The sequence below is a fragment of the Mytilus galloprovincialis genome, chromosome 1 (assembly GCF_965363235.1).
Source record: "Mytilus galloprovincialis chromosome 1, xbMytGall1.hap1.1, whole genome shotgun sequence".
NCBI lineage: Eukaryota > Metazoa > Mollusca > Bivalvia > Mytilida > Mytilidae > Mytilus > Mytilus galloprovincialis.
In genome coordinates, this window is record NC_134838.1 from 59,837,810 (window position 1) to 59,853,759 (window position 15,950).

Genomic DNA, 15,950 nt, shown 5'->3' on the forward strand with positions numbered 1-15,950 from the left:
CTTCTGAGACTACTCAGTTATCTTATAAGTACTCCTAGAAATGTTTTAAAATCATTAATGTGTATCATAAAGACTCTTTAATATTCAAATTTCAGTATGTTTTAACCACTGTCATGACTGTTGAATTTTGTACCCGTGAGTGAAATTAGCTCTTCTCTTTTATAAAAGAAGCTCAATTCAGCATATAATGTATAGAGAAAAAATATCTAAAAGATTAAAGAATAAAAAAAGGAACAAAAATCAATTTAAACTCGAATAGCTGTTTAAAAGCACAAACCTATTTTAGATTGTGCAGATTTAAAAGTGAAAATAATGCTTTAATTGATGACACCAAAGCGTTGTTCGCAAGGCATAATCTATAAAAGGCGTATTTCCGGTGTCTGCCATATGTGATAGCAATAAACGCGATGATACTTGAAACCTATGATTTGCATCTGATGTTTCTGAAGCTAATTTGTACACAGAATTCAGTTTTGAAAAGGTAGTGATTATAATTTTTGCCCGCATGTGATGTATTGTTAACGGTCTCCATTAAAGGTCATGCTCTTAATAGATCAGAGTCTATAAAAGTTGTAGCTAATTTCAAGAAGAGACGGTAAACTGAACACTGGGACCGAATTTGTAACAATTATAAAGAATTAAAAGATAATTATCACTTTTCACCTACGTCTCATTTTGATCTTTCAGTGGAAAGAACCACAATGGTTTACAACATCCTATACTTTTTAAGACAACGTTATATAAGCAACAAACGTTTTAGACAATTGTTTTATTTTAAAGCATGTATAAGATAACCAGAGAACATGCTGTAATAGGAACCATTGCTTGAATGAATAGATACTGCACCACTTGCTGTTCCACATTTAACATAAACTCTGTCACCCTTTTTTAGATTCAACAGCATGTTTGCCGTCCCTTCGTTATAACCAGTGCCCGGATATACAGCAACAAGACGAGTGTCATTCTGCCATAAATATACATCCAAATGTTTTCCATACCTGGACATCACAGTAAACGAAAACTGGTACACGCCATTAAGATGTGCTTGAAATATCCCTGTATTCGGGTCATAATGGTTTCCATTATTGGTCCACACTTTGTCAAACTTTATAATTTCAGACGTGCCTAGGTCTTTTGCATATGTCAGTGATACAGAAAAGGCAGGGATTTCCGTAGGTGTAGTATCACTACTATTGTCTGTAAATAAAATTGAAATATGTATATGCTAGTTGAATAATGTAAGGTAATGTTTATATTTCAAAACTTGATAAATAATTTGTAAACTGTTTTGTTTAGAAATATAAGTTCAAATGTGCATTTGTTCTGATGTTGTGCTGTAACACCACTGTCCCAGGTTAGGGGGAAGAGTTGGCGCCAGCAAACATGTTTAACACCGCCACATTCCATATGTGCCGATCCCAAGCCAATAATCAGTGTAATCAGTGGTTGTTGTTTGTTGCTGTATATCATATTTGATTTTAGTTAATTGTTTTGTATATAAACAAGGCCGTAAGTTTTCTTGTTTGAATAGTTTAACATTTGTCATTTCGAGGCGTGAATAGCTTACTACGTAGTAGGGTTTTTGCTCATTATTGAAGGACGTACGGTGACCTATAGTTGTTAACTTCTATTTCACACATCTGGTGGAAGTTTGTCTCATTGACAATCATACCCCATCTTCCCTTTTTTATATTGTTTTACATTCAATATTTGAAGAACAAAGGCAACAAAAGCTTGTTAAACTGAAATTAAAAAGAAGTTAATCTTTACCGTAATGCTAATATCCCAGGAGAAGAAACGCATACATACAATATCTAAAGCTCTTTCTATATATATACTAATTTCTATCTTTAAAAGCATGTTATACTTTCTCTTGTTCCTATGAGTAAACGACAAACAGAAAAACAAAGTCAATTTCGTAGGTCTTTACGCATAGCTATAATATATAATTATCTACTCGTGTGTTACGTTCAGAGGAAAATGATAACTTTATAAAACAACTCCGTTTGTATTTTCTTGGTTTTCCACCTTTAACATAAACTTTTTTATGTGTTTTGTTTTTTTATTTTGTGAAGTTATGGTCATTAGCGGTTCGTCGGATTATGTGTGATCTAGTAAATATGAATGCCCTGCGAGTTACTTAGGAATATTTCATCGAATCAATTTCCAGAAGAATTAACACCCCGTTTAAAATTTTCAAAGTAACAAACTCATCTGAGGCTTCAAATTGATCCTTATCAACTTAACACTTTCCTTATCATCGAAGTCATCCATTCTTTTTGCGGGACAACCTTCGCGCTATCCTGTCGACGAGAATTTCTATGAAATGTTTGAAAAAGCGACCCTCCCGAAAAATGGTTCAATATCAGTTTTTATATCAAACTCGTGCGAGAATTTAATGTCACACAAACTTGTAGAGGATCTAATAATACGAAGGCGCTTCCCTGGTGACAACAAAGTGTTGGCGGACGGACTGACGGACGGGTACAAAATCTTGCACCACTTCGCAACTTTGCTGCTTGGGATGTTCTTATCTATTCACTTTGTAGGAAAATGTAAATATATGTAAATATAAATACCGGATCGTTTGATTTTCAGAATCATATCAAGAAGTCCACCAATTAGCTCATTTCCTATAAAAGAAACCAAGTATATGCTATTAAATATTACCATATGTTTAGGCAGTGACCATCATTTTCTGTGAAAGCGGGGTCGAGGGGAGGGGGCATGCATTTTCCAGTAACTAACAATTTTTCAATTGCCATATACTGCAAGAATTTATAAGGGATCATCAAATTTTTTTATTAATATGTTATGTACATTTATTCTAAAAATGAAAAGATTACTGGCATTATTTGACTTTTTGCTTTTTGTGTTTTTAGCGGGATTATTCATTTAAACATAGAAAGTCACCTGACTACCTTACATGTGATAAATAAATATAATTTACATTAAATCATTTTATGCAGATTTGCTGTTTAAATATGTAGGCAGTTTTAGTTTAAATGACAAAAATAGAGATTATGATCCCGAGCTTTTGAAAATCGAGATTATGTATTGATGCAGATTTATACGGCGACATTAAATATAAAACAATATTATATACATATCAATATATTCATAAAGTGTTATTGTTACTGGCACGGATGATGATCATCATAAAACCTTAGTCATCATCAAAGAAAAATATGATTTGCTTCTTTTTCTTTTCTTCTTTTTCTTTTCTTCTTTTTCTTTTCTTCTTTTACTTATGGTTCGTATAATATCTAATAAAATTGTTTGCTTAACATGCATGCTTATAATGTTGTCTGGTCTTTGGTCGGGTTGTTGTCGTTTTGACACATTCCCCATTTCCTTTCTCAATCTTATTATAATGTTATTATTGTATATATACTTGTATGTAATATCGAGAAGACTTCATAAGTATGATTTACTTGTGTCTCATCCATTTTGATGATATTCAGCAAATAAAATATATTTAAACTATGTAAATATATATTAATTAAAAAGTAAAGTATTTTACCTACCAAGATTGGAATCACAGCCACCTTCAACCAAGTGATACGACAAGAGAGCAAACAAGGTAACTTGAACAAACAACTTCATCTTCTTGATCTTTATACTAGAGTTTATATAGAAAAAAGTTAGATAAACAAAATATAAAAATGCCCCGTTTGTGACCTTATACAAATACATAGTATATAAATAAAGGCTGTATAATCAAAAATTGTCAAAACAAAATGATGATAAATGATAGATACATAAAATGCAAAACAAAATTTCTAAAGACCGTGAGAACAACAGACCAAAATTACCACCAATACCCAACTCCTTCAAATAATATACGTAATATACCAATGAACAAAGACAAACAAAATCGAATACACATATGATTATGGTAGCCTCATTTGGTACCAGCATAACATTTGGAAATTTTAAACCAGTTTTACGTCTACTTTACTTAGATCAGTTAATATGTCGTGAAGTAAAACGCACATAAAAAAAAAAAAAACCTGCAACATGATAACCACTAAATTAAACAATGTTATACAATGTAGATATCATGGTAAGAATTGACTTCACTACAGAAAGCTAGCTAAACCACATGTGTTGGTTAAATACTGACGCACCAGAATGCACCCCTCACAAAAAAGGAAGGGCAAGAACGGAAACAACACTCCTAAAACGTTTTATGTCATCTAATGATGAAATTTAATCAGACTCGGCAGTATTTTGTAATAGGCCAGTAAGGATTCGGAATTGTAAGATAATAAGAAGGAAACCCAATTGCAGTTTTGATAACCTTATTATCCATACCTTTTAGTATGTATTTAACAACTTAAATGAAATACCACTAAAATGTGAATAAAGGATCCTAATTGTTATTTCTTGTTACCTCATACAAAAATTGTGTGTTACCTCATACAATTATAAAAATAATTCTGACTGTATTGAATAATCAATAAAATGTGTTTTTTCGGCTATATATTTAACATACGAGACAAGCAAAAAGTTGCTGCTGATGTCATGTCCGATTGAGTTGATGCTGAAAATCGGATATTTTCAATTTCGACGACGGCAACATGTTAATGTCATAACAAATATGTCGTGTTTACTTTACAACTGAGTCGATGCCTCGTTTTGCTGGACGTGTCTTGAACGAGGGTATAACCAACCAAATAGTCAGCGGTTCTGTGCTGGCAGACAATATCATTGATTTGATATCCTTCTGTAAATTTACTATGCCTCAGATGTTAAAAATGATTACTATGAAAAAAAATACTAGAGGTGTCTCCTATGAGGTTGAATGTGTGATATTTTGCTCGGAGATTTCTTTTGTGATTTTGAAGCTATCTACCAGGAATTTTGTCAACATATTTGGTGAGAAAGAACAATTTTGTACAAACACAATATTTTCATATACCACGATAAGAATACAACTTTAAAATTAATAGATCGTCAACACAAACTTCTTCAATGTGAACAATAATGAGTAATAGTGAACTGTTTTAATCCAACCGTTAAACTAATAGGAAAACAAAGGATATCATATGGATACCTATGGATACCTATGGATCTTCAGAACGCTGGCACTGTTGTGCCATTATATTCTGCTCTACTTCATCGTTGTATTTAATTGTACGTTTCTCACTTCCGGATAATATTTCATATTCTGCTTCAAAATCAATCATTAATGGTTGGTTGGCCCAAAATTTATCTAATCTGTTTTTGAAAGTGTTTAAAGTTTTTGCTGAAATAACTTCTTCAGGGAGGCTGTTCCATATGTCCACTACACGGGTCCACTACTCTGTTGGTGAAAAAATACTTCCTGAGATCCAGACGACTTCGTTGTTTCATAAGTTTCATTGAGTGGCCTCTTGTTGTTTTTGTTGTGTTGTGCATCTCTAGCAAACCATTTGTGACTCTAGTGTCATATAACCCGGTCAATAATTTGTACGTCTCTATCATGTCACCTCGTAAACGGCGGAAACGGAGGGTTGGAAGCTTGAGTTTTCGTAAGCGGTCTTCGTATGGCAAGTCTCTCATTGTAGGCAACATTTTGGTCGCTCTCTTTTGCACATTCTCAATACTAGTAGCTGTACAGCCTTCCTGTAGGGTGACCATATACTGTTTGCGTACTCAAGATTCGGTCTTACAAGAGCCTTGAATAATAATGTAAATGTGCGATTGTCTAGGTGGACAAAGGAACGGCGAGTGAGGCCTACGATCTGATTAGCTTTATTGACTTGGTTTTGGATATGATTTGCAAATGTCAAATTCGTGTCAATAGTAACACCAATATCTTTTTCTGATTCAACATTTTCAAGGTTATTGCGTCCGCCTTCATACTTTTTCATAGTGTAGTTTGGAGGTTCATGTGTAGTATTCCTTCCACTAATCGGTAGAACTTTACACTTGTCTGGGTGGAATTTCAATAGCCAAGTTTTGCTCCAATCAAATAGGATGTCGAGGTCTTCCTGAATAAGGTTTTGATCGCTCTGATCGACTATTTCTCTAAATAGTTTGGTATCGTCTGCAAACATGAATACATCGGATATAACATTGTTTGGCAAGTTGTTCATAAAAAAAACGAACAAAATTGGTCCCAATACAGAGCCTTGTGGAATTCCACTGGTTACGTTCCTCCAACTTGATCTTGACCCATTGACCTGTACGCACTGTTGTCTATTACTGAGGAAGCTTCTTATCCAGTTTGTAGTTTGCTCACTGATACCATAGTGTTTGATCTTGTGTAGTAGTCTCATATGTGGCACCTTGTCGAACGCTTTCATGAAGTCCATATAGATAGAGTGTAATATACCTCCTTTGTCAAGTACCTTTGTCCACTTGTCTAGGACTTTCAGCAACTGTAGTGAAGTTGATCTACCACCCATGAAGCCAAACTGTTGATTGCTAAATAAATTCTGTCTATCCATGTGCTCAATTATTCTCTTTCTGATAAGTTTCTCCATAACTTTACATAGGATGCTAGTGAGGCTAACTGGACGGTAGTTTGAAGCTGATTTCTTATCTCCCTTCTTAAATAACGCAGTTATTATAGCAATCTTCCAATCCTCGGGTACCTCCCCATTTACAAATGAGCTGTTGAAAATCATACATAACGGTTTGTCTACAACAGAGGCTAATTCAAATAGTAGTTTTGGATGGACTCTATCTGGTCCTGGTGATTTTGTTATATTCAGATTTAGTAACAATTTTCTGACTTCTTCTTTATTAAATAATTCATCACTTGACTGTTGGTTATAATCTACCTTTTCCATTGCCGGCATATTATTATCATTTTCATTAGTGAACACACTACTAAAAAAATCAGCAAGAACTTCTGCTTTGTCTGAGTCACTACTTGCCACTTTTAATGTGTTGTTTTCTGTTTTATGTAGTTCTGACACACCAGATTTGGATTTTCTTTTAGCGTTAACATATTTCCAAAAGTTTTCACTATTTGTTTTTGGCTGTTTCTGCAACTTCTCTTTCCTTGTCCTTTCTCTATTATCGTTAAACTGTCTATTCAAAATGAACTGTGACAAAAGTGTCAACAATGAAACAGACTTGATATACACTGAATTACAAGCCTGTTATCTACAATGCAGTCAAAATACTTATATACAAAATAACTTTGATACGGAAGTTACATCAAATAGCTCACAAGACATCGTGAGACAATTTATTGTTTTTTCAAAGCGACCATATGTTAAATCCGTTTAATTGTACTCTGTCTACCGATATGGCTAACCTAGCCCCTGATCCAAAGAACTTAATATTACTATAATTATTGAAGATCAATGCAATGGCCTACCCAAAGACACTTTTGTTACCGATTGGTTCAATTTGTGACAATGATGCAATAGCTTTAGAGCAACTACGATTACAATATTTTGTCATAGTAAAGCAAAGACCGGACTTTCCGTTTGCATCCGCAATTCTGAAAAAAACCACATGCAATAAAAAACAAAGAAATACAAGCCATTGGTAAATAAGGTGGGTCGTGATTGCTTTTCACTCCGTCTTGCAACGAAAGGCGAATTTTGCGATGATTTAAAAGAAGCTCTAAGTATTAAACCATCTATAAGGGACACTCCTTGTGTGGATGACTTTGTCACATCTACCCCGCAACTGTTTTTAGAGAATGATTAGTCTGCTTTACTGTGTAAAATCGACAATTTACAAAAGCAAAATGTAAAACTTGATGATGATTTCAATAAGCAAAAGGAACGCATGAATAACATTCAAGATCAACTGAATTTAGCTAGAACTGCAAATAATAAACTGAATGATAGATTAGCCTGTGTTAAATCAGAACTTAAAAGTGTGACACTAAAGCAAGTAAATTTAGCTAGCGAGAACTGGAATACCACTGAAACAATTGAAATGCGCTCAGCAAAATAAAAGAACTCGAGCTTGTTATTGAAAACAAAACAACGGCTATTTCGAAATGCGAAACTAGAATCTCTAAAGTATCTGTTGTGGCAAATGCAAGTGGGCAAATGAAACAAAAACCGTTTGAATTCTGAAGCAGCACGCATCACAAATATATGTGATATCCGCTCAACTCGAATTTGTAGTTTAAAAAGTCGGATATTTTCAATTTCGACGACGGCAACATGTTAATGTCGTAGAAATATGACATGTTTGAGTTTTACAACTAAGTCGATGCCTCGTTTTGCTGGACGTGTTTTGAACGAGGGTATAACCAATCAAATAGTCAGCGGTTCTGTGCTCGCAGACAATATCATTGATTTGATATCCTTCTGTAAATTTACTATGCCTCAGATGTTAAAAATGATTACTATTATTTTTCTACCCCCAGACACAGATGGCTCTCAACTTTTTGGAATTTTGGCCTGCAACGTTTTTCAACATCGTTATTGCTTTGCATTGTAACTTGCCTGATTCGAAACCACTGGCGAATTGCTCGTTTAGTATACCTAATTATAAAACTTGTATTTTTTAAATGAATTTCCTTATTTTAGACTGACACGCTAATTTAAGATTTCCAAGGTGCAAGCTCTGAAGTGAATAGTTAAAAATAAGAAATTTCGGCCTACCTATTGTTCTGACAAAATCCGACAATACGTAGTTTTCACTACTATGTTTTACATACACACCACAGAAGCAACACATACCTGTTTAAAAATCTTTGTTTTGACGGGTCTATGATATAATCCACGAAATGAAGCATCCTGGGTTTGCAAGATGTCATGAGATCGCCGAGTAATTACTGAGTACTAGTATTTTGAAGGTATAAAGCAGGAATGATGGTAGCATAAACTGTTGACATATTGATATGTTGCCGTATGTAATATTGATAGTAAAATCCAAATGTTAAATCAAAATAGCAATACTTCAACATGTAAAATATGCAAAACATTCAATGTAAATGAACCATGACTAGCGGTACGGGGCAAATATGTTCATGTAGAAATACGATATTACAATGATAATTCAAGTGCATACTAAATATCGTTGACTTATCATAAGTTGTTTCCCATTAAATTGACCATATCACAAACTTTAACATGTAAACTATGCAAAAGTCCGAATAGACCATGATTAAGGGCAGGTCCAACAAATCTCCATTGAAGAAAGATTTGTCAATTGTTATACAAATCAAATGCATACCAAATATCCTTGGCTCATCATTAGTTGTTCCCCTTAAACGGATCTTATCACAAACTTTAAAATTTAAATTTTTTAAAAGTCAATATACAATAACTGAGGGGTGCAAATAATCTCCATTGAAATGAGATGTGCCAATACTTATACAACTGTATACTATATATTATTGATTTACCATAAGGGGTTCCTCTTAACCTGATCTCATAATATACTTTATAAAATTGTTGATGACACCACTTTGGTCGCTGCTGGACACATCACGCATAAGTCTTGTTGTTTTACTCTGTCAAACCGAAACAAAAAGTACAAAAAAATATAAGAATTTTTTTTTCATGTTGCTTTGAACGTGCCTTATCTTTAAATTGAAAATAAATAAAATACTTTATTTCTGTACAAAACTTTCTACTTCATTTATAGAAAAAATAATAATTAATGATCCCCAGATGATAACGTAGGGAATTTCCATTCAAACTATGTTTTGTAAGTGTGTATTTTTTTAAATAATGATAAAATAAAGCCACATATATTCTATAACATAACAGGAAAACGAAAATAATACTTTATAAATTTCGTGCGACCGAAACGCTTTTCCTGTATCTTCATCAGGACGCCCAAACCTTACTATTTCAAATCCGGGGATGTTAAAATGCATAGAAACGTTAGAGGCTACATGACCTAAATTGACTGAAAAAGATTAGCCCAATTCATCAATTTTGCCTGATGGACCTGAAACCTTAGTTTTGTTGAACAATTTATCAATTTATCAATTTATCAATTTATCAACGGAAAATTGTAGAAAGGTTTGTTATAAATCATATCAGTACCAAAGCACTGACTACTGAGCTGATGATACCTTCAAGGACTAACAATCCACCAGCAGAGGTATCGACCTAGTGCCACTAAAAGAAAATAACACTTTATAAATTTTGTACGTCAAACATAAACATTTACAAGTAGGGGGTGAAAAATACGTAGAAGTAACGTACCTTTAACACAGGCAACAGCAGAAATGGCACGATATGATGTGACCGTACGTATGTATAAGTATCACGTCTACTGTACAAGATTGAATATTACATCTGCAGTTGAAATATGCGTCTGAATCATATATGTAAGTTTTTAAGTAATCGCAATTTTCCAAAAAGTTGTACTTGACAAACAGATTGTTATCAATTTCCGTCATTACGAATTTACGTAGCGTAGCAAGGAAACCAAAAACATATTTTCTTGTAAGTAATATACGCATTATAGTATATCAACCTTGAAAATAAAAATAACACTTTATAAATTTCGTTTGTCCAAAGCGGTTTTATCTGGGTTTAATATTAACAAGAATTTTAAAACCAATCATTGGAAAGGGAAGGATGTAAACTATGCAGAGGTGTTAGGAGCTATATGACCGAAAAGAGACGAAAACCTGACATTCAGTGCAGTCGTAGATAATTACAATACAACAATTCTAATATAAACATTGAAACTGTTAGGGCAAGCTGACCAAGGTTCGGACAGTATCACTTTTCATTACGGCCTTGCCGTTGAACTTGCATGTGGATCTCTTTGGCTATACCGTTGGTTGAATGTTTTCAACTGGTTCCCTCTAAGAATCTAATACATTTTCCGGTACGTTTCGATATTCGACACCTGAAACCAGTATAAAGTAGCTATTGTAGATCAACCGTCGTTCGGACAACTACAACTAAGGTTCGGACACCGCAAACTATCCTAAACTATGGTTCGGACACTTGCATAATAATATGTTAAATACAAGTCTATCATGTATGTTTTTCTTAGTATTTCCTCTTTTAAAAATTTTGCATCTGAGATCACTAAAATAATTTTTTTCTGCCTGAAAGACAGAAGATAGATTTACTAAATTTGGAATTTTGGATTAGTTTACTAGTATTTGATATTAAAACTGTCACATAAAAAATCAAACATTTCCGATCTAAAAAATATGTAAATCCTGTAAAACTAAAATTAAAAATTTTCAGTCAATACTTTTAAAGCTTTGAAAAACCAAACATTTTAAAATACATAGATTTTTTATCAATTTTTATATCCAATTCATTGTTACTTATTTTCGTCTTTGTTCTTGCTAGTGTATAATGCCATAATAGATTATTATTAATAAAAGAAGGCATTGACTGCACACAAATGTTTTTACAACAAATATTAGGTAAATTTAAAGTGGCATTAGCTACGAAATATAAAAAAATTAAAATATATTTTTTTTGTTCAATCAGTAATGGAAGTAAAAAAGTGAATTAATAATTTGCTTTAAGCAGCCAATTTTGGTCAATTTTGTCAAAATAAGCTAGAAAACATCACTGAGGAATTATTCACTTGCAAGAGAATAATTCGACCTCATTAAATCCGTATTCATGTGAACTTCAATTTATCCCCTTTAGCTGGACATAAGTAACGCATGTAATCAGGTATAATAAGGAAAAGAATGTCAATATCGAAAGAGAAAACAAGGATGAACCATTTAGTTGACTGATTTGATCCACAAAAAATCATTCTTATACAGGTAAAAACGATATTTAACATGCTTTTTAACCTACAATATGAAACCAAAATGACTATAAAAATCTAATAGCATGTGGTCACTATCTGTTTATATTTATGTATATGTTTATATTGGGTTATATTACCGTCGGCAGTCTTCGGAGGTCATCTCGATAGTTCACTGGATGGCGGCTAAACAAAAAAGCACACGAAATGGTGATACATATTATCGAGTCCATGCATTGTTAATTGTTTATTTTAGACTTTTTGTAATTTGAATATACGTTTCAGTTTGTTATGAAATATGATAATTTGAGTAAAATCGGTGAACATGAATTTGACAGCTAATGTCCCTTTAAAGTCATATGAAACTTCTAATTTAAAACAAGTTGACTATGTTCTAATTATAGGTCAGATAATACTTGGTTATGTTTTTTGGAGATACAAAACCCGAGGCGTAGCCGAGGTTTTAAATGTTCATAAAACATGATCAAGTATTGTCTGACCAATTTAGAACATATTCACACTTTCGATTGACAAAAAAAATAGTCTCTCATTGTAATAATCGAATTTCTGATATTAGTTCACTTTAAGTGTTGACGTTGTTAGTAAAAGGGATTTAAATCATTTTTAATGGTCATGTCAGCAAATGGAATGAAAGAGCAATGAGATAGTTTTTTGATAACAAAAAAGGATAAATGATTAAAAAATGGAAATTTCTTCTGCTACAGGTGCAATTTAGTCTTATATATCTAAGATTGCTTCGGTTGAAAAATGCACGCAATGTTATATATAGTACGAAAACGAGGTTACATGTAATGGACGTATGAAAAATTGGTCTTACCAAATCTTGTGATATTATAGGAATATATTGATTTATTAGATCATAAAAGTGTCAAAAACTATTGCAATGTTAGAGTGTCCAATCTAGATCTTAAATACTAGAAAACCAGGACGAAAAGCTCGTCGTACTTCGTCAGATACAGAAGTGGAGCAGACTCTACCAATAGCAAAACGATCCAACAAAATGTCTAGCTCAGAACAGTTAGCTCATCTGTTTAATGCAAAGGAACCCGGACAAGACAATCAAGTAACAAGGTCAGTAAATGACATTAATGATTTATTGACGAAAGTTAGTAATAACCAAGAATAAACAATCCATTGAGCAGCTGATCACGAATTTAGAAGCTAGTTTTAAGACAGAAATATCAAGTAAAATGAAATCGTTTAAAGATGAAATTAACATTGAGTTTGCTAAGTTTGATGACGAAATACAAAGTCTTGAAAACAAAATAGATACTCTAGAAAAAACAAAATAGATACTCTAGAAAAAACAAAATAGATACTCTAGAAAAAACAAAATAGATACTCTAGAAAAAACAGAATAGATACTCTAGAAAAAACAAAATAGATACTCTAGAGAAAGGCGAAAGCTCAACCAATACACAAGTGTCACAGAACATTACTTAGTCTAAACTAGTGTTTAAAAATGAACCACATACCGACACGGGTGATAGTGTAGATTCCCTGAAGGCATATATTAACGGTATTATTACCTATCTTGAACTGGATTTTAATGTGACAACCGTACAATACGTAGGAAATAACACAAATCAACAGAACAAAACGGTACTTTGATAATGCATCTCAACGTGTAAATGTACTAAAGAAAAAAAAGAAAACTTAAAGACAATCCCATTCGTTTTTGATGCGTTTTGTTATTTGATTTTGCCATGTGATTATGGACTTTCCCAATTGATCTTCCTCTAGGTTCAGTATTTTTGTGATTTTACTTTTTACAGTCATGTCTACGTCAAAACTGACAAAACGCGACAGGAACGTATGCAAGAAGCAAACATTCGCAAAATTACAAAAACGATTCCAACCCTCGAAATTCGTGGGGGTAGGGTAACTAATAAATAGGAAAATTGCCAGTCTTCAAAGTGGAATTTAGAAATTGCAAGTTGGAACTGTAAAGAGTGGTATCGTTCAGAAAATACGAAGAATAGCAGAATTTTAAGGAAATAAATTCTTAGTTCCTTAAATTTTGACATAATAGGAATATGTGAAACTCACCTGCAATCAATTCAATTTATCGATATATTTGGACCCGAATGGTTTGGGAACAATAGTAAGAATATACTTGTGAATTCTTGGTGAGGCTCTGGTGGTGTAGATTTTTAGTATCGAAGAGCATCCTTGAGAACCTCACGTGTAGCGTTTTGTGTGATAATTATGAAGACATTCTAGGGATATCTCTTAAGTGTACAAATGGCATAAATTTCGTTATTAACCTATGTGTGTGTTATTTACAACCGGAACGCTCTAGTAGGGGCAATATTGCACAGGAATAGTATGATGTTCTGTTGTCGCAAATGTATTTGTACAGCGGTTGTTCTAATTTATTTGTATGTGGTGATTTTAATGGGAGAATTGGAAATTATAAGATTTTGATGATAAAATTGATTTTATTCCTCAAACGTCAAGTATTGTCGACGTCCGAAACGCATTTGGAAATCACATTTTGGATTTTATTAAAGATGCTAAACAATGTGTATTAAACGGAAGATTTGAAAATGATACATACAACTTTACGTATGTTTCGAAGACTGGAAAGTCAGTGGTTGATTATATTGCTGTTCCATATGCCGATTTCAACAAGTATTCAAAACTTAAAGTTCAACTAGTTTCAGACATTCTATTACTATATGACATAACTCTTGCCGCAAAAGCAACTATTCCAGATCACTCAATTCTTTCATGTAGTCTTTCGATATACAAGCAAAACAGTGATAATGATAAAGACAAAGTCAGTACTTATAGAAACATAATTATAAGTAACAATGGCGAAATTAAGCCGCTTTTTGCTGATAAACAACAACAAGATTTCATCGTAAGACAAACAATCTATTAAGTTGCATGTATGAGATATCCAGAATGTTTGAATGTATCCGATTCCGCTTCCACCACATTTGACGTAAACTCTGTCGCCATTTTTCATATTTAACACCATATTAACCGTTCCTACATTATACGGACGCCATCACGAGTTGGTTGACCGTTATGGAATAACCGTTTCACAAATGATATCGGATATGTTCCTTACTTCGTAACTACAATCCCCTTCCCTTTCATGAATGTGACCTACCGAATTAGACTATTTACCGGATTTGTAATCACATAAGCAACACGACGGGTGCCACATGTGGAGCAGGATCTGCTTACCCTTCCGGAGCACCTGAGATCACCCCTAGTTTTTTGGTGGGGTTCGTGTTGTTTATTCTTTAGTTTTCTATGTTGTGTCATGTGTAGTATTGTTTTTCTGTTTGTCTTTTTCATTTTTAGCCATGGCGTTGTCAGTTTGTTTTAGATTTATGAGTTTGACTGTCCCTTTGGTATCTTTCGTCCCTCTTTTATAAGCAGTACCAGGATATACATATACTAAACGGGTATCATTCTGCCGGAGATAAACTATTAAATTCGTCTCACCGCTGGACATTACTGTGAATAAGAACTGATACACGCATTTGATAGGCGCCTGAAATATTCCAGTATTCGGGTCATAATCGTTTCCATTGTTTGTCCAAACTTTGTCGAACTTAACAATTTCGGTGGCACCAATAACTTGTGGAATCTCTTTTGGTTTTGGATGGCTACAATTATCTGGAAGAAAATATCTTGATGAGTAGACAAGTTAACGTTTTTCTATTTTTTTTTTCTTCAATCAATTAAATTTCATTTATCTAATAAGAGGAGTACAAGATAAAGCAGATACTCGAATTCTCAATGTAATGACTTCACGACTCGCACATTTAAATGTTCTAACTTCATGTGAACTTTTAAAAAATTATCAACTTTGATAAATAGACATCCTGCTTTTTGAACCGTTCCTTTACACAACACATTTCAGTCCCTTCATTTATACCACGCGGGTATTTTACTGTCGGTTGCTTAAACATAATCTAAAACACTATGAATATCGTTAATTTTACTTCAAGTTTGTTGTTAATCATGTTCTTGATTGGACAAATAAGTGAAATGATGTAAAATGCGTTAAGATTAAGATTTAACATTTCAGTTGTTTTTTTAATTTAAAAAACCTTTTGTTACGGATCAGTAATTAAACCAGCTTGTGTTGCATTCTACCCTACTGTTCCATGATTAGTTAAAATTAGAAGGATTTTTCACTTTAAATCTGTCGATTGATTGATTGATGTTTAGTGTCATTTTCAACACTTTTGAGCGATTCCTTAACTATCAGTTTTTATTGGTGGAGGAAGCATGATTGCCCGAAGAGAACCACC

The 15,950-nt window shown here is 33.2% G+C and overlaps 1 protein-coding gene across 2 annotated transcripts; it reads right to left on the reverse strand.

Annotated features, from left to right (window-relative positions):
• Positions 1 to 754: 754 nt before the first annotated feature.
• Positions 755 to 10,262, reverse strand: LOC143080164 (complement C1q-like protein 3). Of its 2 annotated transcripts, XM_076255900.1 has the most exons (5): positions 10,125 to 10,262; positions 9,314 to 9,421; positions 3,528 to 3,622; positions 2,580 to 2,633; positions 755 to 1,197 (listed from the first exon to the last, which is right to left on the reverse strand). In XM_076255900.1, the coding sequence occupies exons 3-5, from the start codon at positions 3,604 to 3,606 to the stop codon at positions 770 to 772; spliced, it is 561 nt and encodes a 186-aa protein (XP_076112015.1). In that variant the 5' UTR covers positions 3,607 to 3,622; positions 9,314 to 9,421; positions 10,125 to 10,262; the 3' UTR covers positions 755 to 769. The 2 variants fall into 2 exon arrangements, with proteins under 2 accessions (XP_076112015.1, XP_076112007.1); XM_076255892.1 differs by lacking the exon at positions 9,314 to 9,421 and having other exon boundaries at positions 10,125 to 10,256.
• Positions 10,263 to 15,950: the final 5,688 nt, after the last annotated feature.

What these genes read in the sequence shown, in the direction of transcription:
- LOC143080164 (XM_076255900.1), bottom strand. Translation starts at nt 3,606, where the DNA reads ATGAAGTTGTTTGTTCAAGTTACCTTGTTTGCTCTCTTGTCGTATCAC. An exon ending in TGGCTGTGATTCCAATCTTG is followed by an intron (nt 2,634 to 3,527) that starts GTAGGTAAAATA and finishes TTTCTTTTATAG; the next exon opens with GAAATGAGCTAATTGGTGGA. An exon ending in TCTGAAAATCAAACGATCCG is followed by an intron (nt 1,198 to 2,579) that starts GTATTTATATTT and finishes TTTTATTTACAG; the next exon opens with ACAATAGTAGTGATACTACA.